Source organism: Malaclemys terrapin, chromosome 6 (genome assembly GCF_027887155.1).
Source record: "Malaclemys terrapin pileata isolate rMalTer1 chromosome 6, rMalTer1.hap1, whole genome shotgun sequence".
In the NCBI taxonomy this organism is placed as follows: Eukaryota; Metazoa; Chordata; order Testudines; family Emydidae; genus Malaclemys; species Malaclemys terrapin.
Genome location: NC_071510.1, coordinates 87,959,700 through 87,978,890, shown reverse-complemented (window position 1 = coordinate 87,978,890; position 19,191 = coordinate 87,959,700). Strand labels below are relative to the sequence as shown.

The window sequence follows — 19,191 nt, the reverse complement described above, 5'->3', positions numbered from 1 at the left end:
TGATGCAAGTTATTATAAATCTGTTTACAGAAAATACATTTCTTCAGTTTCTGTGATAACAATTAAATTACAAGAGATTCCAGTGTATTAAGTTCCAGTCTCATGAGGTTCAGGGACAACTGGCTGAAGAATGAGCAATGGCTGACTTTTGCATGTTTCAATATTTTGTAATTTATGGTCTGATATAGTGTGTCCACTTGCCTAAAAACAATCAATTAGCCCTTTATAGTAAGTAGGTCAATATTCTGAATACAATCTCAGAGTACTGTCTTTTTCTGATTGTAAAGTGGTTTACTGATTATGTACGATAGGAGTAATACACATGTGGGAAAGACTTGTTTCTTACCATAGTGAGGAATTATTGCCCAAGCCATGGCAGAAGCATAGATGCCTCCGATCATCCAAAACATGCAAAGCCAACTTAAGTGTTCACCACGCTTCTCTCGAGCAAGAACTTCAGAAAAATACGAGAACACTGTTGGAACAGCTCCACCAATCCTAAAGGGAGACACAAACCATGTGTTAAAGACAGAGCAATAGCAAGTCTGAACAAACATCACTACTGTACCTGCTTAGAACCTGAACTAAAAGAGCCTTTGCCACAAAAAAGTGTTCTTATCTTTGTTTATTTTTTCTTAAGTACATTGCCACTTTAATAAAGGTCTTCTACGTGCCATAGGCCTGACTGCGGTGCATTTGAAAACTTTTGGGGAAGCCCCACACTTTTGACACAATTAAATGCATAGATTTTCATGGAAGCAGTATGGTCAATGAAGAAGTGCCAGATTAAATTAATTGTCAGTGAGCTGTGTTATAGAGCTTGCAGAATTGTAACCAGCATAAAGTTGTGTATTTGACTTAATTTATATGAAAATCCATATGATTATTATGGTAGGATTGGTAGTCTACCAACATGATGACAAAATTCTCATGTAGTATAGAGAATTTTTTAAAATTAATTTTTGGTAAAATTTTCTGGAGTCATGGTATAAGTAATAGCTGCTCTCCCTCCATTCACTCCTTCCCACCCCAACTCTCCAAGTCTTGACTTCCTTCCTTTAACAGAGGATAGGCAAAAAGGATGCTGACATTTGCAATATCCCTGATTATTGCATGTATGCTTAAAAAGTGTTATGCAGTTATATTTTGTATGATTTGCTAGTAACTTATGCTGATTTTTCTCTTTTTGGTCTTTGAGTATTGAATTTTAATTTTGGATGCAATGACTAGAGAGTTGTTATTTTATTTCTCCCTACTGTGCAATACTGTATGTGCTGGTAACTCTTTGACGTTACACAGCAATAAATATTTTATTGTTACCCACATTGTTGGAAGGCTCCTATACAGTATTTTTACTGAATCAACCAATTACTAATAAAAACAAAGTTTAAGAAAATACATGTGGTTAGAACTGAACAGTTTGAAATGAGAACTAAAGGCCTTTTCTTCACTGTAGCATCCCTGCAGTTCTATCCTAGTTAGGCATTTCTAAGGTGCCCATCTTCATAGTAGCTAGGAGTCTAGAAGCATCTCCTACCCTATGCAGGTGGTTTAGAGTACTTGAAATGAATGTTTTTTTATTACAATGAGCATTTCTGAAGCTTGTGCTACCAGGGGCCATACTGCTAAAAAATGATGTCACCTGTGACACCAGCAGTATTAAAATCGGGATCAATAAACCACCATCGATACCAATTTACCAATGAGAAGGAAGAATTTTGTTGTTTAATATTTAAGCAAAATGTTTACTCGTTATGATTGCCAACTTAGATTTAAAACAATGTAAATTGGTTTATTACATCTGATACTAAGCTTGTGTTGTGCTGGGGGTCCAGCATCAATGACACAAATCAAGCCCCTTTTCTGCAATGTGGCCACTGCTTGCAGACAGCTGAGAAATGTCCATTTAAAACACAATTTTACATAAAATTCAGTTCATCTATGGTGAAAATGTGGACCTCTCAAAAGGCTACAGTGAGAAAAATGGTTCAGCTTTCTTCTATAAAACCTAATAAAATTCAAGATATGCATAATTTTCAGCATTAGATTCAGGCCTTTCATTATTGGTCTTTAGATCTTTGCTATAGGCCAAAAAGACAGTTATCCTTCTTAAAACTGCAAAATGTTCCATCATGTCCCAGGACTCAAGATTTGTGCTTTCATTTTTCAGTGTTCAAGACAACGTCTATGGGGCTTCAAGGAGTATTTTCATATCACTGAATCTCTCAGAGAACATGGGATATACTCTGTAAAACAGCTGCAATTCACACCTGGTGAAATTGCAACTGAATTTCAAGATAAGGATAAATGCACATTTATGTTGCTGTCACACTGGCTGCTAAAACTGATTGGAAGGAAGAAGCAAGTTTACCAACAGGTTAAAACAAATATTATAGAGGAAAAGAGTAATACAAAAATAAACTTCTGCCCTATGAACATTCAGTGGGTTCCAATACGGTTTATTTTAGAAGATGTTAAGGTACTTCACTAAGTGGTTACATGTCTCAAGGGGATTGTTCTTTTGTTGCTTCCTTCTAGGCATCAATTTGCAAAGGATCTATAATAGACTCTTACATATATTATAAATAGCTCCCGAGACTGACTGAAGCATGCTAGTTCTTAAATTCTCTGCAAAAGTCCTGCTACACAGATTCATAGCCCCATAAAATACAACTCTTGCTACAGAGCTAGAAATGTAGTGTGAAATCTTCATCCCCACTCCAGTCCTTTTATGGTGGATAAAAGGGCCAGAATGGTGTGAAGGGGAACTTACAGCCTCATACCAATCTCTGTGAGAATCCCCCTGGTACAGACACAGAACACAACCATAAGGCTGTTCTCCAAGGATCCCCTTTAAGTCCTGGAATAGGGAACTGCTGGATGTAAGCTTGTGGAAAGCAAGTCAGGGATGAGGCTGCAGCCCACAGTGCTACGGAGATTCTGAGCCTGTGGAGGATGTTGTTAATTTAGACAGGCCCTCAGGGCTGCCTCAATCAGGCTGCGGTCTAGTCTCCAGAACAGCCCAAGACTGGAAGTGTACAAAGGTATCTTAAAGCTGTCATAACCTCCCCTCCTGGTCTGAGGTGGAGCACTGACTCTCACCCCTACAAAAATACCCTGAATATAGTACTCGCTGCTCAAATTATTTCTTATATTATGTTGGAGAATCACTGGCAGTGGCAGAAACAAGTGTTCCATATCCCTGCCTAATCCTAAGAGGTGTTGAACATGCACTTGTGTTGACGTGGCGATCGAGGTGCTCATCTTTTAGAAGCAACACTTTCACTTGGGGCTTGCTTTAGCTTGTTTCTTTAACGCCATATTTGCTTTGAAAACGATTTCTTGGCATGGCAATGATTTTTTCCCTATAATTGATTCTATCCATTAAAGAAGTTTGTGGTGGCCTCTGGGTATATTTAACTGGTATTTACATATTCTGGTCACTCTTCTACTAATCTTATCACCATATTCTTGCTTCTAAATTTGATTAAATGAGGGTCCAGATTGAAGCAAAAAGGAAAAGCAGTCACTTCTAAGTTCTTGTCACCTAGTAGAGAATCTAGTCTATATCCACATATTGCAGTTACTATGGTAGTAGTTACAAATTCAGGTAGCCTATGCAATGTTGTATTAATAATAAATAGTCATATTTAAGTATTTATATAGAGTTTTGCACGTTCATAGCACTTTACAAAAACTATCTAGTACACAGAGACAGTTCAGGCAAATCTGGGGCCCATGACTATGAAATTCAAGATTCAGCATGTAATCTTATTCCCAAATCTCCAAGGCCATGCAAGCTGTGGGGCTGGGAGCTTAGCAGAGCTCAAGGGAATGTGCCTTGAGTCTAGAATTCGTACAAGTGTCTGTGGAGGGTTAGGGGGAAATGGCTGGATGTTTCAGAGTAAACTGAAGGAGGGAGGAACTTGTAATGTGCCATATCCTAGTGTCATGATAAAAGGAGAGAGATCCTGATTCCCGACAAGCAGCTTAAGATATCCTCAGGATGCTCTCTGTCAGCATAAAGCAGCTCAAACACCTGTGACGAGGTCTACAAACCCAACATAACACACAGGCAGAAAGAGGTTAAGAACTCTCCCTGCCTGCAGACACCCAAACCAGTACCACCCTGGAACACCTATGAGAAATAAAGAGGGAGGAACAGGATAAGAAGGGGGCAGAAGAATGTGGGACTTCAAGGGAGCAACAACTCTCTGCCAGTCTTCCAAAGGAGCTAGCAACCCCTGGAAGTACAAAGGATGGGGCAGAAGCCCTGAGGGCCAAGGACTTTTTGACTCGTTTATGGACTATGCCTTTTCTTAGTTGATTTGATTTAAGCCACTGCTGCTCAGGTCAAGGCCCAACCCAGGTCACTTCAACTGAGGTTTTGCAAAAGACGGTGTCCATTACTACTGACGGATGGTACCAAAAGTGGGATATCACTACCACTGAAAAGTGGACAACTCATTAAAAACAAAACAAAAAATGTACAACAAAAAAGTCCCAAACGAAGGTGAATCGGCTCCTACAGTGGCTAGTCAATTCACAAGCACAACAGCAGCAGTGACAACAGCAACTGTTAGAGCAGATGGTGACACACCAGTAACAGTTATTACAATATATGACTGACCTGCTGCCTTTACAAAGCTGCTTGAACCACACCATGGCAGGAGCTGTGCCTACCAAAATTTGGGGAACGTCCCTAGACCTAATGTTTCCCAAGATGATGGCAGATGACGACCCCAAGTCCTTCCTGATAATCTTTGGGAGAGTAGTGTTGGCATCCCAATGGCCCTCAGAGCAGTAGGCTATCCAGCGTGCCCCATTTTGGCAGGCGGAGCTCAGGCAGTGTACCAGGACCTTGATTGGATGGCTGCACAAGATTATGAACTCATGAAGACAGCCATATTGAGACTGATAAGGCATTAACGAAGAGACCTACCATCAGCTCTTCTGCAACGAGAGATACCCCCAAAGGCCAGGCAATGAGCGTTGCCCAGAAACTGAAGGACAGTGGAGCTGATTGATGTTGAACAGTTCATGCAGATTTTCCCATTGGCAAGCCAAGACTGGGGCTGCAGACACTGGCCAGAAACACTGATGGAAGCGATCCACCTCATGGAAGACTACCTGACTGCTCAAGCTGCCTGGGAGCCTCCCACCAAAGAGGCACCATGGGCCACTATGAGCAACAAGAAAGAGAACCGCACCATGAGGGAGAGATGGGAACTAGGCCAGATAAGCCCCAGGAAGGCCCTAACACCCAGCTGGGTGTCAGAAAGAGCCCACAATAAGTATCACTCCTAGGGTGCCTCGACAAAAGTCCCCCAGGATGACAGACACCTCCAAATATGCAACAAGACCTTCCCCACATGCTTACACAGGCACAGGGTCGCCCCGAACCTTCACAGGAAGACGATAACCAAAGTTACGAACCGGGGCAGGGTGCAGTTGTTTGTTGCTCCTGTGACCAACTGGGAGACTGGAAGTACAAGAGACTTAGATGGAGATGGAAGCCCTGAGGGCCAAGGGCTTTTTGTCTTATTTATGTTATGTTTATGGACTCTACCTTTTTCTAGTTGCTTTGATTTTAACCAATGTTGCCTGGGTCAATGAATGACACCACACTGGAGCATGGGCAGCTAACATCACTTTGACACGTCAACCTGCTTTTAGCAGGCTGGATTGCACCCTATGACCTAAAAACCCTGTATAGCTGAAGGTTTGGAAGCATTATTTGAATTGGCCTTGGTAATGTATGATGACTCTCCAATGACTTCAGCTGAGTTATTCAAGATCTTTGCTGGTGTAACAGAAAAAATTTTGACCCACTGTATTTTTATAATAAAATTGAAAATGATGAATTAAAGCAGTCTGCTTTTAGTCACTATTAGCTCCTTGATGAAATTATAAACAGGCATGAAATTTTGACTACCATGAACTCAATGGAAGATTTGCCATTGACTTAAATGTGACCAGGATTTCACCCTGCATTTTACAGGGAATACAACCACCATTTCCCACAGGACACATTATTAAATCTGCTTCAGACAATTAATTAGCTAAACAAAGTATCCTGTGTGCCCTTGTTAAATTTATGAATAATGTGGTTAATCCTCATTTGTAAAATAAACATCAGGCACCAAAATGTATATCTCTTCACACACACACACACACACACACACACACACACACACACACACACACACATCCCGTATTCTATTTTTTTCTATACTGAACTGAAAAGGCTTGGCCCTAGCTTAAAAATGCTGGTTATTCTGACAGCAGGGTGGACTGATTTAAATCATGATTGAAATCACCTGATTTTTTAAAAAAACAACAACATTGATTTAAATACATCTGAGGCTTCATAAAACCAGGTTTCAGAGTAGCAGCCGTGTTAGTCTGTATCCGCAAAGTACTCCTGTTCTTCTTTTTTCATAAAACCAGTTTGACTAATTGTGCAGTTTATTGTAATTTTAGATTAAAATTTAAAATGAACTAAATTATAAATGCTTTCTAAAAAAATGCCTTTACTATTAGGGTCTCTTATTTGAATATTATAAAATTGCTATAGGCAAAGAACAACATATCAAAAAGTAAGGCTGTGATCCTACAAACACTTAAGGAGGTTCATAACTTTATACACATGACCTCTTGAGGTCCCTTCCAACTCTGATATTCTATGATTCTATGATTCTATGAATTCCATTGACTTCAAAGTGCATAAGTGTTAACAGCATCAGGGGCTAAAGCCTAAATCTGTATTGTTGTTAAAAATTTCTCTCTTGATGGCATAAAATCTTTATAACTTCAACACAAAATCACTTCAGTTTTAATAGTGGACAATTATTTACATTTCCACTACATAAACAAAGTTATTGTGAACTTTCAATACCTTGCCCGAAGCACTTCAGCTTTCTTGACTAGTGGAAGTTCAATATATTGCCCTAAAAATAAGGACTGGGACTTTGAAGTTGATGCAGTATTCTGTGGGAGGCCAGTGACACGAGCAAGAAACGTAGTGGGGTGGTGACACCCCAGAATGCTGAGGAAGCACATGGCTGAATTTTGTAATTTTCCCAGGCGTAGTGCTTACAAGTCCAGCTGGGAGGTAATGAAGGCATGCACTGCTGTAGTCCAGTTGGGAGGTAATGAAGGCATGTTTTATCGAGACAAGCTCATCATCTGCAAGAATGAGACAGTCTTCTAGCCAGTTGGAGTCCTGCTCCTGGGGATTTTCATTACAGTAGATATGTCATTCCTAAAAATATTACATGCACTTTTGAGCATTGCCTCATGAATTCATTCACTAAGAGTGTTACAAAATTTATACCATTTGGATAAGTGCTAGACATAATGGGTTAAATGCATTCAATGGGCTTACACCAAAGATGAAAGTGCTCCAAAATGTGAGTTTTTTTTTAAAAGGTATCCTGTTGTTTTACCTTTCTTACATTTATCCTATCTACATCTATCATGCCCATCTGTCATCCAACTTCAGTGAGGTTTCACTCAACCTCCACCATAACTGTGTTTTCATATCAATTTTCGATCTTTCTATTTTAGACAGCAACATTTAAAGAAGAGAACTATTACTTACTGGAAAAAATCACTCAAAATAATGTATTACACCTCTACCCCGATATAACGCTGTCCTCAGGAGCCAAAAAAATCTTACCACGTAATAGGTGAAACCGCGTTATATTGAACTTGCTTTGGTCCACCGGAGTGCGCAGCCCCGCTCCCCTGGAGCACTGCTTTACCGCATTATATCCGAATTCATGTTATATCGGGTCGCGTTATATCGGGGTAGAGGTGTATGTCTTAGTTTTCACCAAAAGAAGGTGCAATTGTTGACCTCAAAAGAAAATTCATCATACTAAATACAAGTTTGAAGGAACAGGGATTTACATTTTTATGCTTGAACTAATCAGTAGTTATCATTTGTTCTGTGGAATTACGAGAGTGAAGAACAAAAAAGAATTTAGCCAATGTATGGCAGGAGAGATGGATTTCTGAAAATAAACAATAAACGAAGATGCATCTCTCTATTTGTCACATCAAAAAAATTATAAGCGTCTGCTAATCTACCTGCAGGGCTGTAATTTGTCGCAATAGATTTGGGCAACGCACACTGTGACAGCTGGGATGCAAGCAACACTTATGCAGAGCAATCAGGCACCTGGCTTTAGAAAGTATCTGGTGTTTGTTTGCAGATTTACTCACGAAAGGGGCTTGAAATGCAGAGGCATGTCAGGAATAAACAGATAAATAAGAAAAACACACAAGATTAAAATGCATAAGGCAGTAATATGCTCTTTGACTGAAATAGCTAGTCATCTTCTGCTTATAAACTGAACCAGAGCCAGACAGTGAACGTACAGTAGAGATTATGTCGGTCTGTGATGGCGTTTGCAATATTCATCCATCCTGTTACCTGTGGTCAGCTAAGATGCTACATGAGAGAGTTTGAAACATACAACTGCTATTAAGCTGCTTCTTGGTTTGGATCAACCCAACTATTGTCCTGCTTTTCCTGCTCCACTGTCCGATTGCAACTGTTACTTCCCCTTCCTATCAGCTCCTCTTTTCTCTGCCTGGTTTTTATAGTCTGGTGACAGACTCCCACTACCACCCAGTCTCATAAAAGACTTTTTCCCTTCAGAGCCTTCAGGAAACTGGTAATATCTGAAAGTGAGCAGGCAATCATACCAGTTTCCCTTGAGAAATAACTGCTGAATGATGCCTTAGAAAAATTGTAGTTTAATGAAAATCAGTACAATGCAGTTCATTGTAACTGTGTTTTAAATTCAAGTGTTTCTGGACCATGTACAGTAGGATGCAGGTTGTTCAGGTACATGTGCAGTCTGAATGTCTATTAGAGAGAAATAGCCACTTTCAGATTGGAGGTTTAGGAATTTTTGTCACTAAGAGAAGCCCATGACTATGGGGTTAGGTGACTGGGGCATGTGACTGCTTCTGGGACTATACAATACAAACCTCTAGGCACAAGCTAGATATATGGAGTTATGTCCTCACCCTTCCTCAGAGTTCCTTCTAGTACCTCAAAGGTCAGCGCATAGACTCTGAAGAAGTGGTGACAGAATGTGGTTTGTATGGATCCGTGCAGGCACTCATCTCAAAGAACTTCCATTGCATGCAACCTGATTCTGGTCCTGGAAGTTTGGTAACTGTGATCCTCATAAAGGTGGTCTGAGCAGGATCAAAATAATGATTGTAACACTATTCAATTAAGTACCAGCCCTTCACTTTTGCATAGCATTGCTCCCTAGATTTAGCCTGTGTTCAGAGCACCAGGTAGCAGCTTTGCAAATAGGCTCTATTGAAAAGCTTCTTAGAAAAGCTGTGGCAGCTGAGCATTGACTCCAATTAAATGTGCTCCAAGGTCTGCAGGATGGAAACTCTCTCTAGATCATAACATGTCTTGAAACAAACTGTTATCCTCTTAGCAGGTGTATAAAGCCCGACCCTTGGATATGTCCCCATAAACTACAAAGTTGAGGGGACATATCTGTGGCTTTTGGTCTATTAAATTAGTAGGTGATTGTTCTTCTCACATTTAAGCTACCGTAGAACCTCAAAGATACGAAATGACCGGTCAATCACATACCTCATTTGGATCCAGAAGTATGTAATTAGGCAGCAGCAGAGAAAAAAAAAGTAAATACAGTACAGTACTGTGTTAAACAAACTACTACAAAAAAAAATAAAGGGAAAGTTTTCTATAGGACACCCAAGTCTCACAGCCATAGAGGAGAGTTGGGATTACCACTACTTTATAAACTAAAAGTTTAGTATATGTTCTGATGTTGTGAAAAGAACACATGCTTTCTGAAAAGAAGAATTCATCTTAAAATAATCAAGTAATCACTTAGGTAAAGTGAAATAAATTAAAGTCTGTTACTTATCAAAACTACCTGGAGTTTGGATAAAATTGTCCAGCACGAGTCAACAGTTCACAATGGCTGATCTGCCATAATAGGTAGCAATTTTAGTTCAAGGTAGTATTAATTCATGGTGAAATTAAAAATCTTGTTCCAGTATTGCAGAAGTCTTCCTCTAGGGACTTAAAAGACAGAGTTAACAAGGTGCTTATTTGTCTTAGTCAAATGTAGGAGGAGCCTTCGGTGGCCAGCTGATGAATGCAGCTCTCAGTCTCTTCTCCAGGTGTTTTCAGCTTGTAGGAAGTCAATGCTGAAGCCTCTATGATGTGTTGGAGTTCATTCAGCCCACACCAGCAAGGGATTCAGTCAACACCTGCCCTACAACTCTGGGTGCCTTAAATGCTATGCTACTGTGGCTCACAGCCACAAGAATGCAGGTCACCCCCCGGCTTAATTTACAGTGGAGACAGGTAGATGGTATCTTCCCTCCTGTCTGGAAGAAAACCTGTTTCTCCCTTTGTTGGGTCCCAGACTGTAAAGCACAATAGCTGTGAATATCCATAATTCCTCATATAATGTTAACACATACATTTCACAATGATATCACCACTGTGTCATTCTTTTTTAAAATATATTGCACAACACCTTTTAGATATAGATTATAACAAGTGTGTTAGGTGTAACTAGTATGTCAGGCCTGACAAGAGTTACTGACACAGAACAGTGAACTACCAATGAGCCTCTGTGTCACACCGTCCTAGACTTTTTAGCCAGCTTTAGGGTGCAGTCTCCTACCGAGTTCTGATCTCTATCAGTGGAGGAGCCAGGCTTATGGAAAACGATGTCATAAGAAGAGATGACTTTGCATGTTACCCAGAATTTCTTCATCTTTTCATATCACCTCAAGCTCATTTCTCAGATGCTCATCTCTCTCAGGGAGATGCCCTTTCTCCAGCAGTACCTTTGCGATATTTATTTTTCTGCTAGTTATTCTCAGTTTTGTAATGTGAGTAAACATGTTTCAGCTTTTTCTGGAGTCCAGCCTGCTTTGAAATGGCAAAGCTTGTTTTGCGGTAAAATTTCCAAAAGTGCCTATGTCTTAGGTGCCTGTTTTCAAAAGTCACTGAGGCACTTAGCCTCAGTCTCACTGACAGTCAACTGGACATAGATATCTAAGTCCATTTTGAAAATGGGACTTCCATGCTTTTGAAAATTTTACCCAAAGCCTAACCACCCTCTGCTCTGTTGAACTTTCTATTTAAAGCTTTTGGTTCATCTTCTGGTTTTCCAGTTTGTGAAGAATCTATGATGTAATCAACAGTTCTTTTCCGAATGGTTTCTTGCTTGTTTAGTTGTATTTTGACTGCAGGAAATTCTGGCATCCGCCATACAGCTTTACTCTCATAAGACCTCTTATCAGAGGATGGCATTTCTGTCCAGGTTTCTCCTCCTGCTTTTAGATTCGTTGTACTATTAAAGACTAGTTTAAATGGTGTACACTTTTGCCACTTCTTTTATCTCATTAATGTAATATTTCACATAATAACTTAAGAACTATATACAATTGTCTGAGAGAACCTTCTGACCCTGTAGGGAATTATTCTGACACCTTTCTCCCATAATATCCCAGAGGGTTCAGATTGTAAAACATAACATCACTCAATTCTTTGATTAAAATTTCTTTTTGTTTGCTTTACACAGGAATGTATCTGCAATAAAGCCCCTTCCCCAGCTAACAAAGAAACCTTTGATTGCTCTCCATAGAAAGAGGGAGCCGACATCTTCCATCAGTGCTGGCCAAGGATCCCTGAAGAGGGTCCAGGGAAGGCATGGAGCTGAATGTGTAAATTATCTCTATTTCCAAAACCCATGTGACTGAAGAAACTACTCCATATCACCCAAGAGGAGGACTGAGGAAAGATGTATGTATACAAGACTTGAGTCAAGGCTCATGGCAAGTTTGCTTCTTCACTCACCTGGTGTCAAAGCTGGAGTCAACTTTTGTTTTTTAAAGATTTTTCCCCCCCAGTCCCAAGAGAGGAGTAAAAGAACTTCTGGAAGTTCTTCCCATAAACGTCAGTACAACTGAGGGGTGCCAAGCGGTGCCCTTTTCTTGTATGATGGTTAAGACAGTCCCAAGAAAGCCAAGATTTCACCCTTCCCCATCCCTCCAGTCTTTCCTCCCACCAACTGGAAAGTTCTGGCCCCTTAGAAAGATGTTTCACCTTGGTTTGCACATGCTGAAATAAACCTGAACTTTTAGAAAGCAGCCTTCTCACAGTTACTATCATTGCTACTGAAATAGCTGTGATATCTGAGGCACTGTAAGCAGCCTTGATAAGATGGTTGTGGCCTCTGACATCTTCAAACAGATGATCCATCAAAGATGCCAGCTTGTTCCACTTGGCATAGTCATATCTAGCAAGAGGATCCTGATAATTAGCCACTCTCATTTGTAGAGTTGCAGATAAATAAGCCTTCCTATTGTCAGGATACCAGGGGAAAGTAGTCAGGACTAGTGGCAGTAGCTTGGGATTCCAGAACCGAAGCTCGGGATCAAAGCCAGTATTAGGGTCAAGAGTCAAGCTGAGGCTCAAGCCAGAGTCAGAGTCAGAAATTAAGCTGAGGGTCAGAGCCAGAGTCAGGAATCAGACTGAGGGTCAATACCAGGAATCGAGGTCCATGTTGGCGTTCTAGTGATCAGCTGGGAGTCAGACCCAAGCTCAAGACCAGAGGTTCATGAACAGAGAAGCAGAGCAGTCATGGCAGCTAGCTAGGGATGCACATTGTTGCCTGGACACTACCTGGTACATTCCATGGGTTTATATAAGGACAAGGAGCCACTTAGGGATCACTAAGACTACTGTCAGTCAGATCACTTGAGGTGGAACTTCCTGTGGTGTTGAACCTCTCTCTGTAGATTATAGGTCAGAGGTAGAAGCCAGCTTACAGCTACTACTGGGTGGCAGTGTGGGCCTGTTAGTTGCCTTGTAGCACTCCAGGCTTAGGTTCAAGTCCTACTGATCTCTACATCTAGCAAAAGAAGCCAACTTCTCACATCCTTATAATGAGGAATGGATTTGTGGCTTTGACTTGCACTGGTTCATAAGCCACAGCCACTATTGAAGACTTCAGAGCAGGGCTGCAGTAGAAGGAATGGTGGAACCAGAGCCTTTCTGGAAGTTAGTGAAGGGTCATCCAGAGGTCATTGACCAGTCCAGTCAACCCTTCGTTGGTTAGTACAGCTACTCTACAAGGTGTCATGATTTTAATATATGAGACTTCTTTTGGACAGCTGCCAGTTCCAAGTCTAAGACTGTAGCTTTAACGGTTATCAAGTGTTGAAAGAAGCAGGGAGCTAGTAATGGAGGAGATGTGGGGAAGTGGGATACCAGGAGAAAGTACGAGCAGAAGAGCGCATACTCCTGCCTCATACTGAGAAAGCAGGACAATCAGCAAGTTATCTTAAGTGTCTATACACAAATACAAGAAGTCTGGGAAACAAACAGGGAGGACTGAAAGTCCTGGCACAGTCAAGAAATTATGATGTGATTGGAACAACAGAGATTTGGTGGGATAACTCACATGACTGGAGTACTGTCATGGATGGATACAAACTGTTCAGGAAGGACAGGCAGGGCAGAAAAGGTGGGGGAGTTGCATTGTATGTAAGAGAGCAGCATGACTGCTCGGAGCTCCAGTATGAAACTATAGAAAAACCTGAAAGTCTCTGGATTAAGTTTAGAAGTGTTAGCAACAAGGGTGAGGTCGTGGTGGGAGTCTGCTATAGACCACCAGACCAGGGGGATGAGGTGGACGACACTTTCTTCAGGCAACTAACAGAAGTTACTAGATCACAGGCCCTAGTTCTCATGGGGGACTTCAATAACCCCGATATCTGCTGGGAGAACAATACAGCAGTGTACAGACAATCCAGGAAGTTTTTGGAAAGTGTTGGAAATAATTTCCTGGTGCAAGTGCTGGAGGAACCAACTAGGGGCAGAGCTCTTCTTGATCTGCTGCTTACAAACAGGGAAGAATTAGTAGGGAAAGCAAAAGTGGATGGGAACCTGGGAGGCAGTGACCATGAGATGGTCAAGTTCAGGATCCTGACAAAAGGAAGAAAGAAGAGCAGCAGAATACGGACCCTGGACTTCAGAAAAGCAGACTTTGACTCCCTCAGGGAACTGATGGACAGGATCCCCTGGGAGAATAAAATGAGGGGGAAAGAAGTTCAGGAGAGCTGGCTGTATTTTAAAGAATCCTTATTGAGGTTGCAGGAACACACCATCCCGATGTGTAGAAAGAATAGTAAATATGGCAGATGACCACCTTGGCTTAACCGTGAAATCCTTGCTGATCTTAAACACAAAAAAGAAGCTTACAAGAAGTGGAAGCTCGGACAGATGACCAGGGAGGAGTATAAAAATATTGCTCAGGCATGCAGGAGTGAAATCAGGAAGGCCAAATCACAGTTGGAGCTGCAGCTAGCAAGGGATGTTAAGAGTAACAAGAAGGGTTTCTACAGGTATGTTAGCAACAAGAAGAAGGTCAGGGAAAGTGTGGGCCCCTTACTGAATGGGCGAGGCAACCTATGACAGAGGATGTGGAAAAAGCTAAAGTACTAAATGATTTTTTTGCCTCTGTTTTCACGAACAAGGTCAGCTCCCAGACTATTGTACTGGGCAGCACAGTATGGGGAGGACGTGAACAGCCCTCTGTGGAGAAAGAAGTGGTTCAGGACTATTTAGAAAAGCTGGATGAGCACAAATCCATGGGGCTGGATGCACTGCATCCAAGGGTGCTAAAGGAGTTGCAGAGCCATTGGCCATTATCTTTGAAAACTCATGGCGATTGGGGGAGGTCCAGGATGACTGGAAAAAGGCTAATGTAGTGCCCATCTTTAAAAAAGGGAAGGAGGAGGATCCGGGGAACTATAGGCCAGTCAGCCTCCCCTCAGTCCCTGGAAAAATCATGAAGCAGGTCCTCAAGGAATCAATTTTGAAGCACTCCGAGGAGGGGAAAGTGATCAGGAACAGTCAGCATGGATTCACCCAGGGCAAGTCATGCCTGACTAACCTAATTGCCTTCTACAATGATATAACTGACTCCATGGATGAGGGGAAAGCAGTGGACGTGTTATTCCTTGACTTTAGCAAAGTTTTTGATACGGTCTCCCACAATATTCTTGCCAGCAAGTTAAAGAAGTATTGGCTGGATGAATGGACTATAAGGTGGATAGAAAGCTGGCTAGATCATCAGGCTCAATGGGTAGTGATCAATGGCTCCATGTCTAATTGGCAGCCGGTATCAAGCGGAGTGCCCCAAGGGTCAGTCCTGGGGCCGGTTTTGTTCAATATCTTCATTAATGATCTGGAGGATGGCGTGGATTGTGCCCTCAGCAAGTTTTCAGATAACACTAAACTGGGAGGAGTGGTAGATATGCTGGAGGGAAGGGATAGGATACAGAGGGACCTAGACAAATTAGAGGATTGGGCCAAAAGAAATCTGATGAGGTTCAACAAGGACAAGTGCAGAGTCGTGCACTTAGGATGGAAGAATCCCATGTGCTGCTACAGACTAGGGACTGAGTGGCTAGGCAGCAGGTCTGCAGAAAAGGACCTAGGGGTTACAGTGGACGAGAAGCTGGATATGAGTCAACAGTGTGCTCTTGTTGCCAAGAAGGCTAACAGCATTTTCAGCTGTGTAAGTAGGAGCATTGCCAGCAGATTGAGAGACGTAATCATTCCCCTCTATTAGGCATTGGTGAGGCCTCATCTGGAGTGCTGTGTCCAGGTTTGGGCCCCACACTACAAGAAGGATGTGGAAAAATTGGAAAGAGTCCAGTGGAGGGCTGGAGCACATGACTTATGAGGAGAGGCTGAGGGAACTAGGATTATTTAGTCTGCAGAAGAGAAGAATGAGGGGGGATTTGATAGCTGCTTTCAACTACCTGAAAGGGGGTTCCAAAGAGGATGGATCTAGACTGTTCTCAGTGGTACCACGTGACAGAACAAGGAGTAATGGTCTCAAGTTGCAGTGGGGGAGGTTTAGGTTGGATATTAGGAAACACTTTTTCACTAGGAGGGTGGTGAAGCACTGGAATGGGTTACCTAGGGAGGTGGTGGAATCTCCTTCCTTACAGGTTTTTAAGATCAGGCTTGACAAAGCCCTGGCTGGGATGATTTAGTTGGGGATTGGTCCTGCTTTGAGCAGGGGGTTGGACTAGATGATCTCCTGAGGTCCCTTCCAACCCTGATATTCTATGATACTGTATCCTCAGGAGAGGATGAAGACTCTCTCTCTAGAGGCACTCTAACAAATAGGATCTTCTTCAATAGTTTCCTCTTCTGAGGTTCCATAGATTTAGACTGGAAGGCAGATGAGACTTTCTTTTGTGATACCTCAGAAGTGAATGGAGGAGATGTATATTTTGTGGCAGGATAGTCCTTGGTCTTGACAGAAAGCCTTTTGCTAGGTGTTGGTGTCCTAGGCTGACCAACTCACAATGGCTACAGTGTCTATGGAGCACAGGTAACAAAATTGTTAAGATCCCATTAAACCTTAGACTCTAGAGGAACCAAAGAGAAGTCAGTCTGTATCCAAAAAACTCAGTCTCCACCATCATTCCAGAAGCAGAAGTCAGAACTGAGGGAGGAAGCTGGAGATCCTCACTGGACCACCCTAAGGCTGCAGACTCTATGCAGGGATGCAAGTGGCCTGAAGTGAAAATGTAAGTGGCATCATGGCGGAATTTCACCCTTTGTGAATCTAGTGCTTATTGGGGGTGCCAAATTGTTAGTGCTGGAGATCAAGTCCTTGTTTATCCACAAAAGCAGAGGAAGAATACAGGCAGATTGCAGAAACTTCCCCATATTACCCCAATTCTGACCAAGGCAGGGTTTAAAATTGCAACTGAAAAGGTCCTACTACCAATCTCTTAAATCCTCCCACTCCCATCAAAAATTATTTAGACCAAAAAAAAAAAAAAAAAAAAAAAGAAATTGAAACAAACAGAGCCCCAAATATACCCTCAAGGTAACACCCACAATATGGGGCAAGTGTCACTAAAGATCAGTTTTTACATTTAGCAATCGACTGCTAGTAACATTTTGTGCTTGTATAGCACCATATATATGAAGTTCTCAAAATGCATTACAAATATTAACGAAGTCTTAACACACACCTTTGAGATAGGTAATATTTTATTTTGAGATAGGAAAAGTGAGGCACGGAAATTGTTAGTTGTCCGAGTTCACACAAGACATCTGTGGCATAAACAGGAACTGAACTCCCATCTTCCAGTTCTCAGTCCCATGTCATAGCCAAAAGACAATCCTTCCTCCCTTCTGATAGGTCTTTTAGGGCTAGTCACATATGTGCACTGTGTAATTCTCCAGCCACTGAAACAAGACTATAATCCTACATTACATAATGTGCATATCCATATATGATTAAACATATGGCAAGTTTCATAAACACAGAAAAATTAAAGAAATGAAAGAAAGCAGAAGAGCTTACCCAAATCCAGAAAATAAGCGACAGAAGAGAAAGAGGCCATAGCCCTGGACAAATGATGACAGGAAGGCAAAGAATCCATTGACAGACATGCATATCAGGAGAGACTGCCTCCTTCCCACCTTGTCTGCCAAGCCTCCCCAGAAGAATGCCCCCAACATCATCCCAAGGTACACTATGCTACCTGCAACACACAGAAAACAAGATGTTACTTTGTGAGTTACACAACTGACGTCAATTGACCAAAAATTAATCATAACATACTAGAGTATTTTTCCAGCAAACTTTTTAACTTGTGAAATTACAGAACAGGAAGTAATTTTGTCCCCTATCTGCTTATGAGTGAGTTAGGTGTATAAATTGCAAATGCATCTGTGGAAGAATAGACACCCTATTGTGAGCCTTAATATATTATTAAACTAGGTGCCTCTAGCTATAGGCAGATGAGTAAGAAGTGGAGAAAAAGTTCCAGCTATCCAACAGCAGCACACTGCATGCACGATAACACTGCAAAAATTGAAATCTGCCCTACAGAAATGCATTGCTGGAAACCTATTAAAAACAAGCAGTTATGTGTGGGATCATTAGCCACCAGCAGTTATTAGACTAAGCACAACTTGATTTTAAGAATTAAGAAACAAATGAATGGTAGTTATCAGAGTGCAGCAATATCAAAGAACTACCACTTTGTTGTTTCTCTCTTTTTCTATAGTACAGTCTGTGCTAGGCATGGCCAAACGGTGGTTCGTGAGCCGCATGCAGCTCTTTTACAGTTAAAATGCGGCTCCCAGAGCCCCCTATGCATCCCCCCTCCATTCTCTGCCTACAAGACTGGGAAGGGGGGAGCTTGGGGCTTCTGCTCTGCGGCAGTGTTGTGGGATGAGGGGTTTCTGCCCTGCAGCAGGGTGATGAGTCTAAGGGCTTTAGCCCAGTGGGGGTCATCGGGGCAAAAGCTCCACACCCTGGCAGGCATCGCCCCATGGGGCAGGTTGTGTGCATCTTGCAGCTCTCGAACTTCTAAAGATTATTGTATGCGGCTCGGAGGGTCAGGAAGTTCGGCCCTCCTGGTCTGTGCTTTCCTCAAATAGTATTGTCCTGAACAAAAGACAACACTTGAACAACACTGCTTTAAACGAACTTTTTAAACCTGGCCAAGCCCATTAAAAGAACACAGTGAAAAATTCTTTGTGGATATTATAATAAAGTGATGCTGTATTAAATTTAGAATTAAGTGCATGATATTGATAAAAAAATTGGAGCCTTCAAACTCACCAGTAAATTCACTTCAAACTAAAGAAAAGGAGAACTGTCAGGATAAAAATCATATTTAAAAAAATCTTTAGCTACATTACTGTCATCATCTTAGAGTATAAAAATTGACAAGTTAATGTAAATAGCTTTCAGAAATCTAGGTTGGTTTTTTTACTCCTTGCACTTCTCTCTACTTGGACAATGAAAATAGCCTACTTTAATGCTGTATTAAATTTACAATTAAGTGCATGATATTGATAAAAAAATTGGAGCCTTCAAACTCGCCAGTAAATTCACTTCAAACTAAAGAAAAGGAGAACTGTCAGGATAAAAATCATATTTAAAAAAATCTTTAGCTACATTACTGTCATCATCTTAGAGTATAAAAATTGACAAGTTAATGTAAATAGCTTTCAGAAATCTAGGTTGGTTTTTTTACTCCTTGCACTTCTCTCTACTTGGACAATGAAAATAGCCTACTTCGTTTCTAGTCAATTTCATTTTCAGGTTCTAA

The 19,191-nt window shown here is 41.5% G+C and overlaps 1 protein-coding gene across 1 annotated transcript in view; it reads right to left on the bottom strand.

Annotated features, from left to right (window-relative positions):
- The window catches only part of SV2C (synaptic vesicle glycoprotein 2C), a 190,788-nt gene that overhangs the window by 80,351 nt on the left and 91,246 nt on the right, over positions 1 to 19,191 (bottom strand). The window contains exons 4-5 of the mRNA XM_054031263.1: positions 17,430 to 17,610; positions 347 to 498 (exon numbers count right to left, since the gene is read on the bottom strand). Of these exons, the coding sequence (XP_053887238.1) occupies positions 347 to 498; positions 17,430 to 17,610 (333 nt within the window). The remainder of the gene's footprint in view (positions 1 to 346; positions 499 to 17,429; positions 17,611 to 19,191) is intronic.